Source organism: Uloborus diversus, chromosome 6 (assembly GCF_026930045.1).
Source record: "Uloborus diversus isolate 005 chromosome 6, Udiv.v.3.1, whole genome shotgun sequence".
NCBI lineage: Eukaryota > Metazoa > Arthropoda > Arachnida > Araneae > Uloboridae > Uloborus > Uloborus diversus.
The window spans coordinates 94,972,634-94,989,156 of record NC_072736.1 but is presented as its reverse complement, the minus strand read 5'-3'; the positions used below and the strand labels follow the sequence as shown (position 1 = coordinate 94,989,156).

Genomic DNA, 16,523 nt, shown 5'->3' with positions numbered 1-16,523 from the left:
ACATGGCAAGTGCCACCTAATCAATCGAGCTTGACTTTGAATTGCTAGTTGATCATTCTCTTATTAAGCCAGTCTGAATTTTAATTGCATTATTTTTGTAGGATAAATATATTGACACTTTTTTTTTACATATTACCTATTGCATTTCAGTCATTTTCAGAAAAAATCCATTCAGGCACTATTCTTGCAAAATTTATGTAAGTTTTTTAAAGAAAAAACACTTTGAAAAATTTAATTATGAAAAACAAATATTAAAACAAACAAAAACATTAAATTAATTGGGATGATAAAGAAATGGCAAAACTTCAAGAACATATTTTATAGAAATATTTGATGCAACAATACTACAAGTAATATTACAAAAACTAATATCAAGATTTCCTTCTTTCATACAATGGAATATTGTCATTATTCAAAGGCTGCCCTTCTAACTTGTTTGGCAAATTATGAAAGGAAGGGAAACAAATAATATTTTGCCAACTTCTCTCCATTTCTGAAACACCAATTTTTGCCAAAACTTTGGCAGTCAAGGTTGGAATAATCGGCTGAAGCAACAAACTACAGATTCGTAACACTTCCAGTACAGTGTGTAGTATAGTGAATAACTTTTGTTGAGCCTCAGTGTCTTGCTGTTTAACAAGAACCCATGGTTTGGTGTGTTGAACAAATGCATTTGTGTCTCGCAAACAATCTAACATGCTGTCTATGCCTTTGTAGAAGTAACCTTCAAGAAAATGTTTTTTAACTGTTTCTGAAAATTGAAATAAAGAGTATTAATACAGTAATAATTAAAAAATAAAGATAAGTTAACAAATAAAAAGGGCATAATATTATGAACATAAATACACATATTATATATGTGTGAGTGCAGATATATTTTAATGTTTCTGCAAGCATAATTCACACATTTGTAATACACTTCAAAGATGTAGCCAAGTATTTTTTCATGCATTGTATTTTAAATAAAAATTAAGCATCATGGAAAATAGGCGGAAAAAAATTGAGTTTAAAAAATACATTATATTACGCTTTTTGGGGGATGAGGATAAAACGCGATCTATCCGAAAGCGCAATAACGAGGTTTGTCCAGAAAATACGTATAAAAGTTGAATAATAACTTTATTTTACAATTATTCAGGTATTATAATATGGTCTCCTCAAAGTAGACTGAGAGGCCTGAGATCCCTGAGACGAGATGCACTTCTGCCAATGCGGTTTCCACTGTTGATAACAGTTTCGAAAGTCTTCAGTTTTGATGCTGCTCAGTTGCTGTTGTTTCTGCCTTGATAGCTTCCAAATCTCCCAAGTGCCACCCCCAAAGCACCATTTTGCACTTCGGGAACAGGAAGAAGTCCCAAGGGGCTAAATCAGGTGAATAAGGTGGGTGGTCTGTCCGGGTGATTGAGCTTAGGGCCAAAAACTCAACCACAATGAGCGATGTACAAGTCGACACATATCTTCTTTTTAAGTTTTTGCGTCAGAATTTCATGAACGATTATTTTGGGGATTGACAGCTCCTCAGCTATCACTCTGATTGTCAGTCTACGGTCTCTAAGAACACCAAGCCTGAATTCGTTCAACATTTTCATCAGAACTCAATGTTGAGAGGCATCCTGGGTGAGGGTCTCCTTTCACATTTTCTTGATCTTCCCAGAGCCTTTTTAATCACTTGTTCACGGTTGGTTACTGTCTTCTTAAACTGGTTTCAAACACAAAAATCTCATGGCCATTTGTGAATGGTAATGAGCTGTTCCTCAATCAAAAAGAGCTCCATGAAAAGGGTAACTTTTAACAAGCAGCCGTACAGTGCTATTTACACGCTGAGCGCTCTGACCCGAACTGAACGTAGAGGGGATTGGCTACAGCGGCAGTGCCACCTGGTAGCTCCTCCACAATGCCTTGATATGTCACCATGACTTATTTATACGTATTATCCAAACAAACCTCATATAACCAAGGTCATTAAAAAAAGTTATCCACCCAACATACAAGTAAATTAGCATTGATTCTTTTTGATAAAATTTTCAAATAGTTTCAATGCGGTTCACAAATATACTATCACACACATTAAAATTTACACAGGATTAAAATTTAAGTAAATTTTAGCGTCAGAAATGTACAAAAAATAAATGAAGATCATCTTTCTTAGCTACTGTGAGATAAGAGTCAGCATTCCACTACCCTCTTATTCCCATTGGATTTTCTAATCCTTTCGCTTTGATGTAGAAAGGATGTGAAAAGTCTACGTAACCATACTGTTTCCAGAAAACTCTGTCGCCCATCCAGATCATTCTTCCTTTCTTTGATGCAAATCCTAATTTGTGCAACCAAGTACAAATCTTTTCTGTATTAATGGGCAGTCAGAGAAGGGCGTATGTTTTCTTCGACCTGCTGTATCTCACTCACCAGAAAGGCCTCAGTATCAATACAAAAGAAAATGTCAAGCAGTTTACAAACTATCTCACACTGAAATATTCTGCGGGTATGTACATTCGGATGACAGGAATTGTTGCTGCTTTTCCAGTGAATTCGGAAAAGTAGAAGCATTTTTGTTTTGTTCATTGACAAACTAAAGAAGAAAGAGACCTTTTCTGAGTAATACCATGTGTTTTCATAAATGATTTCAAACTTGAAAAAAAAAAAAACTTTCTTTAAGGCTTTAATGTTTCAGAAAACAGAAGAAAAGAGCCTTACTGTCAGCCCTGCTTAATCAGGAAACGGAAAAACAAATACCCCGCTTATACGAATAAAACCTCTCGGAACCGAATATTTCCCCCATAGACACAATGTTAAAAATCCCCGCTTAATTAAATAATTTCCCTGGATAATCGAATTATATTTAACAGCTTTTGCAAATATTTTTCTTAAATCTTTAAAAAATAAATTAGGAGTAAGTTAAGTAAGAACAATTGTTGGCATGAAAATATAAAACAATATTTTTTGCCTTCAACGGGCTTGAAAAAAACTTCTATTTTTCATCAAAATTTATTCTATCTAATTTCTGTTGTCCTTGCCATTACAAAAACAATAAACAGCCGAATTGATAATTAAACAACACAAAGAAATATACATTTCACACGATAATAAATTGAAAAATATTAAACCTAAAGCATGGCAGACGAGAAGGAAGAAAAGGACTTGGAAAAGTATTCCCAAAAGACCTTGGAGCGAGCAATCCACTATAATAGAATTTGTTTCCAAAAATATCTTAATGAAATAAGGTGCTATGACAATTATTTCATAGTTGAAGGTGAAAGTTACTTTTTAATTTTTATATGTACTATAATATCTGAATAAATTAGCAAACTATTTTGTTGTTTACTTAGCTTATTTAAAAAATGTTTTACAAATAACATTAGTTCTTTCCTTCATATAGCTATTGATTCATAATTATTATGTTTAAGACAACTGTTGTCAATTTAGAAAGGTAAAGAAAATTTAACCGCTTTAACAAATATCACGCTTAATTGAATAATATTTCTTGGAACTGACAATATTCGATTAAGCGGAGCCAACAGTATATCCGAATGAGCAATATAACGAGAGGCTACTGTATTACATTTGAACTTTCTTTTTTTTTTAAATATAAAATGTCAAGACATTTTAAACGTAAAAAAATAATTATAGTACAAAGTTCGTCCTTCTCTAACCCTTCTATCTCATCCTTAGAAAGTTTGGCATCTTTATGGAATAGATCATTATTATGGTCTAGTAAACTATCAAGGAGTATTTTCATGCCTTGAAAAAATCCTTAATACCATTTGCGTGTGTAAGTAAATACAGAACGTACATAACTTAAAAGACAAACCATAAAATAAAAGTATACCATGTGAAAATTTCATGAAAAGCGTTAATATTTCAATTTCTGTTTAGGGTTTTTTCACCTACTCATGGGATGAAGGACGGAGGGGGGGGGGAGGAATTTCACATCCAGCAGACAACATTCAGCCTCTGGCAGTAATTTAAATTTTTATGTCTTGAATTCAAATTATGTTTTTCGCATTCACGACATTCCATTTGCGATAACACCCAATTTATTGCAATTTTTGTTTCTACAAATTGCCCCTATCACAATCATAATTGCGAAAAACATAATTTGAATTCAAGACGTCAAAATGGAAATCAATAAGAGGGGCTGGATGCTGGATTTTCTTTTTGTCGGTAAAGTATTGTGTAAAATCAAGAGGGTCAGGTATAAAAAAAATTGATTGCAGGGGACATGGATGCCACCGCTTAGGAGGTGGGATATGCTTTCCCAAGAGGAAGGACCAGTGGAGTTTGCATTATGAGCCTAGATATATAAAATCAAAGGAACAACAATGGAAGTTACATAGAGAAATGAAATTATATAAACCGTAATTCAACACACACAAAAGTGTTAATACAAAAACTAAGTAAATAAGAAAATCAATAAAATTAAATAACACCTTTATACTGTAAATGAGACTGGAATCCTTATGCATGGAAATTTTACTTTAGAGAGAGAAAGATGAGTACTGAAACATTAAATTTAAAAAAAAAACCATGAAAATACCTAGACAGGGTTGCCACGGAAGTTCAAGAATGAAATTCCCCGACATTTCCAGGTTTTCCAGGTGGTTTTGAGAAAAATTCCAGGTTATCGATCTCCACCTTCATTTTGTAACATTAATATATCCATCTCAAATTTTGATAAAACTTACCTCATTTTGAACCTTTACAAACAATGGTTACCAAATTTAATTTACTCAAGCTGAAATAATCAAAAATATGTACTAAGGGTGATTCAATTTTTTTTCTCTCAGCTCGAGTCCAAGACACCCTTTATGTTTTTTAGACTTACTAATAGTATTGTGCTGTAAAAGTTTTAGCTTCTTATTCAAATTTTAAGAGGATGCTCAATGACCCCTTAATTTAACATTAGCTCTAGCATAGAAAGAAAGTCACAAATTTAGAAACATTTAATTTCCCCAGCTGTTTTTTTTTTTTCATGTAAGTAATTATTCTATTGCAATGAATATGCATATAACTCGTGTAGATTATAGTATGTAACATTGTTTTTTCAGTTCAATGTATTTTTTAACCCCCTCCTCATACTTATGAAGTTTGAGGGAGGGGGTCGAGCACCCTCTTTCAGTTGGAATAGGAAGTTAAAATTCTTCCAGTATTTTACTATCCACAAGTCTAAAAACATTGAGTGGTGTCCTGTTCTTTTTTTTTTAAGTGTAATTTTGAACTACCGTAATGTACTCACACAAGTGAAGCAAATAACTGTAATAAACAATTAATGTAAATGTAGCATATCTAATTTTCAATAGCGAGGAGCCACTGCCTTACATCAAGTGAAAGAACTGCAAAATTAACAATTGTGACATCTGTATCACAAAAATAAAGTTAATTGCTAAAATAATCTGGACTGAAAACTTATGAAACGTAAACTTTTTCAATTATTGCCTTCTACCCCTCCAATCCATTGAACTCAAAGCGCTTTTAGACTTTGGCCTGTGAAAAAATCATGCATATTTTAGCTTCACATATTTCCCCTGTTTGTTCCTCATAAAACAGGGGTGCTCCCCCCCCCAAGTTCAATGGCACCCCCCCCCCCAATATTTCTGAACGCCTTAGCGCTTTTTTTAATTTTTAATCCTCTTTTTTTATTTATTTTTTTTACCAATTTATTTATTTTTAATTACTATTGTTTTGAAAGAAAAGTGCGCTCGCTCCCCAATAAAATACACACACAGAGATGAAAATAATAAAGTAAAATAACATGAGTAAATAATTTGAATAAAAATAAAGTAAAATAAATAATTAAAAATCCCCCCCCCCCCAAAAAAAAAATTTTGATGGCGCAACTTGCGCCATAATTTCTCCTGTGGGCACCCTGTCATTAAGTTAAATTTTGAGCATTGATCAGAAACTTCTCTGATGTGCAAATTTTTTTTTTTAATCGGATTACTTTTATTTTGAAAGAAAGAAGCGCATTGGAAGTCTTAAAAGATCACTATCAAAATACTAAAAGATTAGCAATACTTCTGTAAAAAATAAACTTTCTAAGTTTAAAATTGTCTAATGAACTAAATTTACAGAACAAAATTGTTTAGAATAATACGATTTCATTAATTAATTTAAAGAAATAATATAAAATATGAAAAGATTATTGCAGCTCATTAAAAACTTCAGTCGCACTCGCAGACAAAACAATGTGCTGTGCATCATAACAACTTCAGAACTGCCGACGTAAACAAGAAGCGTTTAAACAGAGCCTGCTCGCTCAAACGAGGAGGAAAAGAAATACCTTCTGCGCATGTCCGCCCCCGCCGACTGCTATGGCGCACGCGCTAATGGCAGAGAGTTGATAAAAAGAACTGCAGGGGGAAGAAGAAAGAGGGGAATGACAAAACGACGAATGGGAAGGGAATGGCGGCGAAAAAAACAAGGCTGAAAGTTTTTTTTTTTTTTGGACGTCGCGGGCCGCGCTAAGAACGATCGTAAATATGCAATTTTTCATTTTCCCTGACATTTCCCTGATTTTCGGCCATTTTCATTTTCCCTGACAATTCTAGGTTTTCCCGGTGCGGTGCGTGGCAACCCTGCAAGAGCTTAAAAACAAAATAAAAGCGAATCATGCACCATCAATATGCAAACAATGTAATGCAACTGATGCAACAGACAACCGCAATACATCATTTGCAGCTTGCAACAGACTGAATTACTTAGTCGGTTAGTGTTGTTAGTAGACTGATTTACTACAACATACTTTACTATGACTTACTAATCAATGACATTTTATGTGATGTTGATTTACATGATGTATACCATTGCCACATTATGACTTAATCAAAACTATCTATGGCAGAAAAAACTAACCTGGTAATTTGGATGTAGAATCAATTATATGCTGAATATTTGTTTCTTTTAAAGAACAAAATGCTTCATGAGAGAATGGAGGAAATATTTGCTGAGGATTTAAAGATTTGGCACAGCTACGGCTTAACAAGTTACCAAGTGTATCACACAATTCAGCATTCAGCATTCTGTGAATTTTTGTTTCACTATAATCTGCAAAACAAAATCTCATTTTCAGAGAATATTCAGTAAAGGTATTCTATAAGCACATTAAAATAAAATAAAACAATTTTCAAGAAAATATTTACACAAAAACTTAAACTTATTAGTTTAAAAACTAATCGAATAAAAGATAACCGACTGATAATGCAAGTTTAAAATGAGGAAAGCATTTTACAAATTTGATACTTAGTGCTAAATGGGCAATGATTAATAATTAAAGATGTAAAGTTTACCGAAGATGGCAGAAAAAAACTGGTTTCTTTCTGAAGAAAATTGAGAATTGGATTTTTTGTGAGTTAAAAGGAATTTAATAGCTATATTTTCTTAGAAAACATAAAAAACGAAGCCATAAAAGATACATGCAATCCATGTTATTTTTAAATTTTAAGCATAAATTTATATGAAACTTTTTTTGTTGAAAAAAAAATTTTTTTTTGTTCAGAAAGAAAAAAATTATCTGAATTAAGTCAAATTACTAATCTATTAATATTCAGTAAAATGTGTTTTTTTTTTTTTAAATTGTTCATTCATTTTTTTTTTTTTTGACAAAGCTTTTTTTTTTTTTTTGCAAATTATGAGATTTTGAACAGAAAGTTTATTTTATTAATATTTTTTTTAATTTGTTACATGCATTTAAATATATTTGTGTGTGCATATACACACATACATTAAAAAGAAATATATTTTAAATGTTTACTTAAACATTTCTGCTATCTGACAATAATATAGACATTCTGTTCCGAGTACATTAGCAGCATGATTTTGTTTTATAATACCAATTTCAAATCAGCGATAGAAATCTCCCCCCTCCTTTTTAATTACTTTTTTTTTAAACTTCTGGCAAAGCATTTTGTATGGCCACAACTTAATGATTACAATTATAAATCATTACTTAACACATTTTACTGTTTGTGCAGAAATTAAATTTTAAGTAAGGGTATTTGCAATACATACATACATATTCCTGAAATATTGGTTAATATACTAACTTGTATCAGAATTAGGCACAGATGCTCGCAGCAGGAAATACCTAAAACCATCAACGTCATACTTGTCAATCAACAATTTTGGGTCAATCACATTTCCTTTGCTTTTAGACATCTGAAAATAATAGACATGAGGTATGAGCTTAAACATAGAAAATATGACAAAAGAATAAATTTTTTGCAATACAATAAAAAAAAAAACATTACAGAGTTAAGTGCAATCATTTTTACTTTCTTCTATAGGTAATACTATATAGAGGAAAATATTAGATTCGTGAAAATTTTTGCATTTTGACCGATTTGCACGCTTTGAGGTGTGCTGAGTCTATGTTGACCATTTTTGGAAAATGTCTCTGTATGTGTGTGTGTGTGTGTGTATTTTTATTTGTTTTTTTTTTTTTTGCCACTCTAGAGCAAAAACTATTGCAAAATATTTAACGAAACTCAATACACATATGTACCCACATGTGCTATAACTCAGGAAGTAACAAGAAAATTCAAACAAAATTTTGTTCATATGTTGATCCTAGATGGTACAGGCACCGATTTGATTTTGGTGCAAACAGCTCAAAAGGAAGGAGAGCAAACGAATGTTACTTCTTGTTACTTTTGACCGCTATATTGCAAGAACTAATAAATGGAATGAGATGTATTTCGATAACTATTAGAAACTCACTATCAAATTTTCCCGACCATCAGTAAGAAATTCTTAAGTTGTACAGGGCTTTAAATCTACACGAAGCTTAGAGAAATTATTTTATGTTTTTAAGTACAATTTAAAAAACATGGTATATTAAAACTTAATTTTATTAATTATTTTCTGATTTTTAGTGTTGTGTCTAGAACGCTTCTGTCATTTTTAAATATTTCATTCAGACAGTGACATAGACTGTTAACTTGATGACAGACCATGGCAAATTCCTTCAGTCGATAAAATAGCCTTTAAAAATAAACTGCACCATAATTAAATAGCATTGCAACCCCCCCACCCCCCAAAAAAAGCCCTATTTACATTTTTTGTGTACAACATAAGTTCAATGCGAGTAGATTATTTTTAAAGTGGTAATACTCTACAAATGGTATTTCTCTGCATATCAACTGAAAACACAGAGCAGATTACGAAAATGTACCAGCTATAAGCCAAGCTGAAACAAAAACATGTCTGCAAAAAGATGCAACTCAACCTAATATTTAAAAAAAAACTAATTTTTCAGCAATTGCATTGAAAGTTTGCTAATATGCTTTGCACATACTAATTTGATATTGTTTCAAATTGTTTTTCACCAATCATTTCTTTGGACTGCCAAGCTTATACATCACCAAAAAAAAAAAAAAAAGAAGGCACGCAATATTAAAATAAGTGACACTTATTACTATATTTAAAACTCCTTTTTGGCGAGAATTATTCAATACAATATATAGAATTAAATGAAGCGCAGCCTTCAAATAATTTTGCTTACAATCACTTTAACGTCACGTCATTATTCTATATAAGCATTGTCATACATATTTATTACGAACAAATATTTTCTAGAGTACTTTTCTTATGGACTTTCCTATGACAAATACAAAACTACTTATTTCGTATAGAAAAATTTTTGGCTTTAAATTTAGATTTTGAACACTTTGGTATATTTCAAACTTATTTTCTTGCACTGTCATCTGATTTTGAACTATTTACAAAATTTTGCGTTTCTATCTCACTAGAAAGTAAGTCAAAAATCAATCACAAGATTCCTCCTGAACAGACACACACCAGAGTTAATGAAAACATGGTAAAAAAAAGGATTTGTGTTTATAATTTTATTTTAATCCTAAAATCTTAAGGTCTGAATAGGTACAACATAAAAAATAGGCCTCTTTTTATATTGTAACAATTTAGATAGTCAGTAAAGAGGGAAATTTCTTGGTCTTTAGGATTCGCTCTAGTTGTCACCACTAATTAATGTAGGCAAAACCATTGGTCTACTCTCAAACGAAACCAGTGGATTAGGGTATAATATAATAGAAAGTATTGATGGGTGAGGTCTAATGATTCTCTTTAAACTACTATGGAACATGTCAAGGTCGACTGCAGCGCCACATCATATCATGCTGCAGATGTGTTAATCAAAACTCATGTTTCTCAATCTGTAAACATGTTATTTTATGTCTCTGTGTGTCATTCGTTGGTATTCGTGATTGAAGGACTATGTTTTTGCCTCTGTAATCTTATTGCACATTTCCACACTCTGCTCCTCAGCCCAACAGAAAGTTATTTTTCTCACATTATGTATAAGCAAGAAATGTGTTTTTTATATTGAAAATTGGAAGAAGACAACTACAGGAACATCTCTATATGGTTTAAAATATTTTCAGGATGGGCACTGCTCTGATTGGCTTCCTTCTGGATATGGGTCTTAATATGACTAGCTTAATAAAGGTAGTTTTTTAAGATTAATCTAGAGTTGCTTTTAAAATCTAATAATCTATTAATTTATCAATTGCAATAAAGCCTATTTCATTATTTTTTTCAGTATTAGTTCATTGAACTTATGTTCTATTCATTTCATTGGTGTCAATATAATAATGAATACATTATATAGCAGGAAAGTCAACCTGTTAAAAAAAGGCACAACCACCACTGCTTACTTGAAAATTAGTATGACTATTAAATTCAACCAAATTTTTGACACAAATTATTTACTTTAAAATGAGATAATTTGAAACACCATAGAGTTTTTAAAACAATGATAGAATTGAGAATATCTTAAATAAAATTGATTTAAATCAAAACCGGCTGACAGGGGCGTAGCTAAGGGGGGGGTTTTGGGGACAAAACCCCCCCCGAAAAGTTAGTCTCAAAAAAAAAAGAGAAAAAGAAGAGAGAAGAGAAAGAAAAAAAAAAGAAAAGGGAAAAATTCCAAGCGATTATACATATATATATATATATATATATATATATATATATATATATAAGAAGTAACCCCCCCCCGAAAGTCGGGTCTAGCTACGCCACTGCCGGCTGACTCACTATCATCATATCAAGAGGAAACCACTCAAAAAGCGAGAGGTAGAAAAAAAAAATATATATATGCAAAGCAAATAACACATCTCATACCTTTTCATAATTTACAGTCCAATGGGAGTGACAAAATATTTCCCTAGGAGGTTCGTAACCAGCTGCAATTAAGAACGCAGGCCAAAAAATAGCATGAAATCTAAAAAGTGAATTTTTCAGTTTTATTTACTTTCATTTGCATTTAAAGCACTTTAAAAACTCCATAAAACATTAATATAACTGAAAAGACTGTTTCCCTTTTAATAAATATTAACAACTTTTATGTTAACATTATTCTGCATGAACATTGTAATTGAAATCAAATTTCAATTGATTTAGCAAACCAAAAACTTCAATTCAGTGACCAGGGGCGTAGCTAAGGGGGGGGTTTTGGGGACAAAACCCCCCCCGCCCCGAAAAGTTAGTCTCAAAAAAAAAAGAGAAAAAGAAGAGAGAAGAGAAAGAAAAAAAAAGAAAAGGAAAAAATTCCAAGCGATTATATATATATATACTATATATATTATATATACCCATTGTTACTCTATATTGCATGTACTGGAGCTTAAGCATTCTCTTCTAGTTTATAGTTAAAATTTTGGTCTTTTGACCATAATTAATGAATCCTCCACGGCTGATGAGCTCTGGATTCACTCTTTTTCTATTCCTACTTAATAGCTGTTTGCATTTTTCCTTTTTATCATCATTTGGTATTTTTAATTTGTTTAATATTTGTAATTCTGTTTGCTTAATTTTATATATATATTACATATATATATATAATATATATATATATATATATATATATATATATATATATATATATATATATATATATATATATATATATAAGAAGTAACCCCCCCCCCCCGAAAGTCGGGTCTAGCTACGCCACTGTCAGTGACGCAAATGAAAAAAATAGTACAATTAATGAACTGCATTCTACTACTGAGAACCTTTTTAAAGGGGTCAGGAGACGATGGGTACTGATAAGATATATGTACATGAAAATACAAACATACAGCTCCACATTTTTAGTGCTTGATAAGCATAGAGTTATGACCAAAGACAGACAAAATTTGAAAGCAATTAGAATACAGGAAACATTTTTAGGCTTTTGATAAAATATTTCCAAGATTTAATAGAAAATTCAGTGTAGCACGACTTCAGAAAACACATTTTATTTTAGTCCTCAGGGATTTAACCGACCCTGGTTATGACCCCCCCCCCCTGAAAAAAAAAACTCTTGCTACAAAACCAGTATTACTGTTAATTTTTTAAGGCTTAGAGTAAGTTATAAATTTTATGAATCAAGATTGTCATATGGATATTCATCTAAATGATTTTTCATTTACAATTTATCAATGCAGCAAATTTAAGTTAGAGAGGCGTTTAAACTCACTTGAGAATGTCTTTTCCAATCACATGACAACTTGCTGGCCATTCTAAACTTTGCGCCGCATTCTTTCCAACGGTTAAATAGTTTACAAGTGCATCAAGCCACACATAAACCTAAAACAAAGTTAACAAAAAAGTGAAATGATTTTCAAATTGACCTTTTTTAAACTGTTGTGGAATTTGAAAAAAAAAAAAAAAAATCAATAGTGGTAATTGAAGAAGTTGCTATCTCTGAAAACTTAATATCTTTTGAAGAAGGAATTCCTTTCTAATAAGTCTGATCAAATGTGAAACAGATTCATAGTGTTTTTTTCTGTTCTAAATAGACTAAACTGAACCTTTCTGACAACTTAAACTATTACATGTTATGACACTCAAAAGTCACAACTAATACACAATGATAGATACTTGTATACCTGGTACCTTTTTTTAGTAGCTTATGATGGAAATTAAGCCTACAAGTATATTCAGTAAATTACCGCCCTTTAGACAGGGCTAAGGCAGGGGCGACAAATAGGGGGCTCGAGAGGGGGTGGTCGCACCTTCAAATTTTTTGAGAGGAATGATAAAAAACGAGCAAATTCAATTTACGTAAATCGCAAACAAATGTTCATGAAAAAAGAACTTGCTGTTTCTCCGTAATGGTTGAAGAAACTCGACATATTTTCAGACATGAGGGTTTTCCGTTTTTTAAAAATAATTAGAAATTCATCAAGCCTTTACCGGCCTTTTCAGAACAGAAAAAACTGCTGAAGAATCATGGTTAATTTTAACTAAAGAAGTAAACCTCATATAGGCTAAATATTTCGTTCTTGTGTACCGACGGTTATGAGAGACCCGTACAATAGTGCGGCTGCATGATTTTCACTAAATGCCTTGGTATTTTACATTCATTATTACGCTCATACTTTAAGTGTGTCCATTTAATGTGAATGTTCACCACTTTCTTCTGCTAGAAACACATTTCAACTGCTCAATGCATAGTATGCTTTCATAGATACTGTTTAAAAATACATACTGTTTTTGAAAAAAAAAAAAAACAAAGAAAAAAAACCCACATCAACAAATATCTTTTCTGTTGGTTCTATAACAATGCAATCTCAAGGTGACACAAGAGGGTCTTCAAGAGATTACACAAAATGGTCTTTTAAACCATAAAAACCTTTCTCGGTAATTTCAAAGCAGTGATTTTAGAAAACAACTCTTTCAATAATGAAGACGTTAATGTCCTTTGATATGTCTTCATATGAATTTTCATTCGTTTTGTTTGTATTGCGGAGAGTTTTTGAACAATGCTTTACTCTATCAAAGCATCTTTAATCTGCTAACCTTAATTTTTGGACTGTTCAAGCTTCAGTTTAAGCTACAATTGAAACTATTGATGAATTTCACGTGCATGTATATTTCAACGAAGTGCGCATGTGGATCTTTCCAAAAATATTCTTACTCCAAGAGAATTTCAAAAAGGTGCAAAGAATATTCAAATAAATTTCGAAGAGGTGACCAAAATGCACATGATAATGTATGTCAAACCTTGATTTAAAATATTGCATAAAATAATAGATTCAGTTTCTGATGAAATTAACACAAGATTTGATTACAAATATTTTCCTGTATTGTTGGCTCTATATTATCTGGATTGGATATTGAAAACAAAAAATAAATTGTTTCAATTATGAGTAAAAATTACTGCATGAGGCAAGAAGAATAGTTTAGAGACTAGCCTAGAGTAGACTATTCAATAATGAAGATGAAGATCATCACAATTTTTAAAGCTACCTGGGTGAAGAGCAAGATGTGAAAAGGTGTTTTCATGCGTAACTTTGTTACATCAATTATTTTTCAACTATTCCTATAGGACGGTAAACTACTGAAAGTATTCCAATCAGTTCTCATAGAGAAAAATCATTTACGTGTTTCAGGAGGTTAGAGAACTATTTTTGAAGCACAATGCGAAACAATCTTATCTGAAAGATAGCATGACACTGGGTATGGCTGGATTAATAACAAGATTTCTTATTTTTCCGTACTTTAAAAATCAAGCATCAAAGCTTCATTAAAAGGCGGAAACTGTTGCACCCAAACACTTGGTATGATAACATATTATAAAACGAACTACAAATTTTATCATAAAAATTTAAATTGTTTTTGAACACTTATTTTTATCAATTCTAAACCCATATCATGATTACTTGCTGTTAGCCAATATGTGTTCTGGTTTCATACTGTAGTAATTCATATTTAAGAAACTCAACCCCCAAATTAAATGCTGAAATGCCGCCCCTGGACTAAGGCAGAAATACATGAAATACACCGCCAACTCAGTCATTTCCAGCCGAGGACAGCAGTTTCATGCTTATTTGCACTCATCAGCCCAGCATAAGAAAGTGACTGAGCTGGAGGTGGAAAACCTCTTACGCTCATATTAACCAGCGCGAGTTGAGGAAGAGTAACTGCCGAGTAGGTGAACCCAGGGCTAACTCAAACCGCAAGGTTACTCACAGTTGATATCATCCAACAGCGAGTCACCCAGACCGCTGATTTTTTTCTCCCTAGATGTAAAAGACCCTCTCATTGGTGGATTTTGGTCATGTGATATTGTTTATAGGAAAGGCAAAGCCGACGGTCGGGGGGCACGGCTAGCACGGCCTCGTTGTTGATTTTGAAGCACGTTGTTAAGCTGATTTTCGCACGAAAGTGCCTTTTTTCCTTCTATTTATCACTAAAAGATGAATTTCGCTTCCACAAAAACAAATTATACTCCTTTCGAAGCTAAAATACTGGCTTCACTGGATGACAATTACAAAGAATTCAGTGCAAGAACTATTTTTCATTAAATATCTTGGGAAATTCCATGAAAATTATAACTTAAACGATTTTTTTTAAACTAATTTTATTGATATGATTTTACAAATTTTCCACCATTATACATATTCACTAAATTTATATGAGCCAAGTGTGATTTTTTTTTTTTGATTGTTTTTTTTTACTTAAAATATTGTTACTTTTATCGTTATTAATAGAATTTAAACATTCTTGTCATGTCGTCACAGCACCTAAACCTCAACTATTTTAATCCGAAGCATAAATCATTATTCAGATTAACAGTTTCTTATTGTTACTTCGGTATCTTAAAAGTCTCTTCACTTAAAAGAATTAATTTATACCGAATTCACATAAATTTCGTTTGGTAATAAGAAGTTCGAAAACTTTGTTGACAAAAATGTCACTATATACACCCATGAAACAAACAATAGCGTAAAAATTGAAAAATAAAACCTATAAAAATACTATATCTTTCTGTTTTTGTTTTAGTACTTTAGTTATGAAAAAAGAAATGGAAAAAGAAAAAATATCAGTTTTAATGAAAATTATTTTACTATATAATACCTCAGACTATTGTTTTTAATCAAAAATGTCATTCAGTCACACATGAGTTTGCACAGCTATTAATGAATAGACTTTGTTATAGATTGTGCTGCATATTCATGGCTGTTTATTATCAATTTTAACCAGTTATGCGCCAATTGCAGGAGAGTCGGGGAGGGTGGGAGGAATGGGACAGCTGTATATACACCGAAAGAAACTGTTTCAGGCTCTTTCCTGATTCTGACTTGTTACGTTTACTTGACAAGAAATAGTTTTTCTTTTATTTCGGTATGATTACAGTTCTCTCATTCTTCCATTTCTTCTCATTTTTTAAATGACAATTAACCTCACGGTTTATGTTTGAGTTATAAGATTTAAATAGTTTTTAATTAGGAGAGAGAAATAATGGAGAGTTTTTACCAATCATAGTGTAACAATTCACTTAAGCTAACGCAGAAAAATATTTTAAACAATAAAAAATTGAGACGTCCCTTATACTTAAAAAAAAATCTCCAGTTATTTCCTCATCAAACTTTGATTTTTCTGTATGTTTATATCAGAACAAGATCATTTAAGCACTTTTGACCAACACTGCTTTTTAAATAGATCTGACCTTCTTAAAATTTTTTAATACATCAAAAATTTCCTTTACCACTCTTTCATCTTCTACACGATCCATTCTC

The 16,523-nt window shown here is 31.8% G+C and overlaps 1 protein-coding gene across 1 annotated transcript in view; it reads right to left on the bottom strand.

Annotated features, from left to right (window-relative positions):
* Positions 1–326: 326 nt before the first annotated feature.
* Positions 327–16,523, bottom strand: part of LOC129223894 (methionine--tRNA ligase, mitochondrial-like) — a 43,155-nt gene continuing 26,958 nt past the window's right edge. The window contains exons 9-13 of the mRNA XM_054858269.1: positions 12,476–12,585; positions 11,137–11,236; positions 8,040–8,151; positions 6,850–7,041; positions 327–751 (exon numbers count right to left, since the gene is read on the bottom strand). Coding sequence (XP_054714244.1) covers positions 372–751; positions 6,850–7,041; positions 8,040–8,151; positions 11,137–11,236; positions 12,476–12,585 — 894 coding nt within the window. The 3' untranslated portion in view covers positions 327–371. The remainder of the gene's footprint in view (positions 752–6,849; positions 7,042–8,039; positions 8,152–11,136; positions 11,237–12,475; positions 12,586–16,523) is intronic.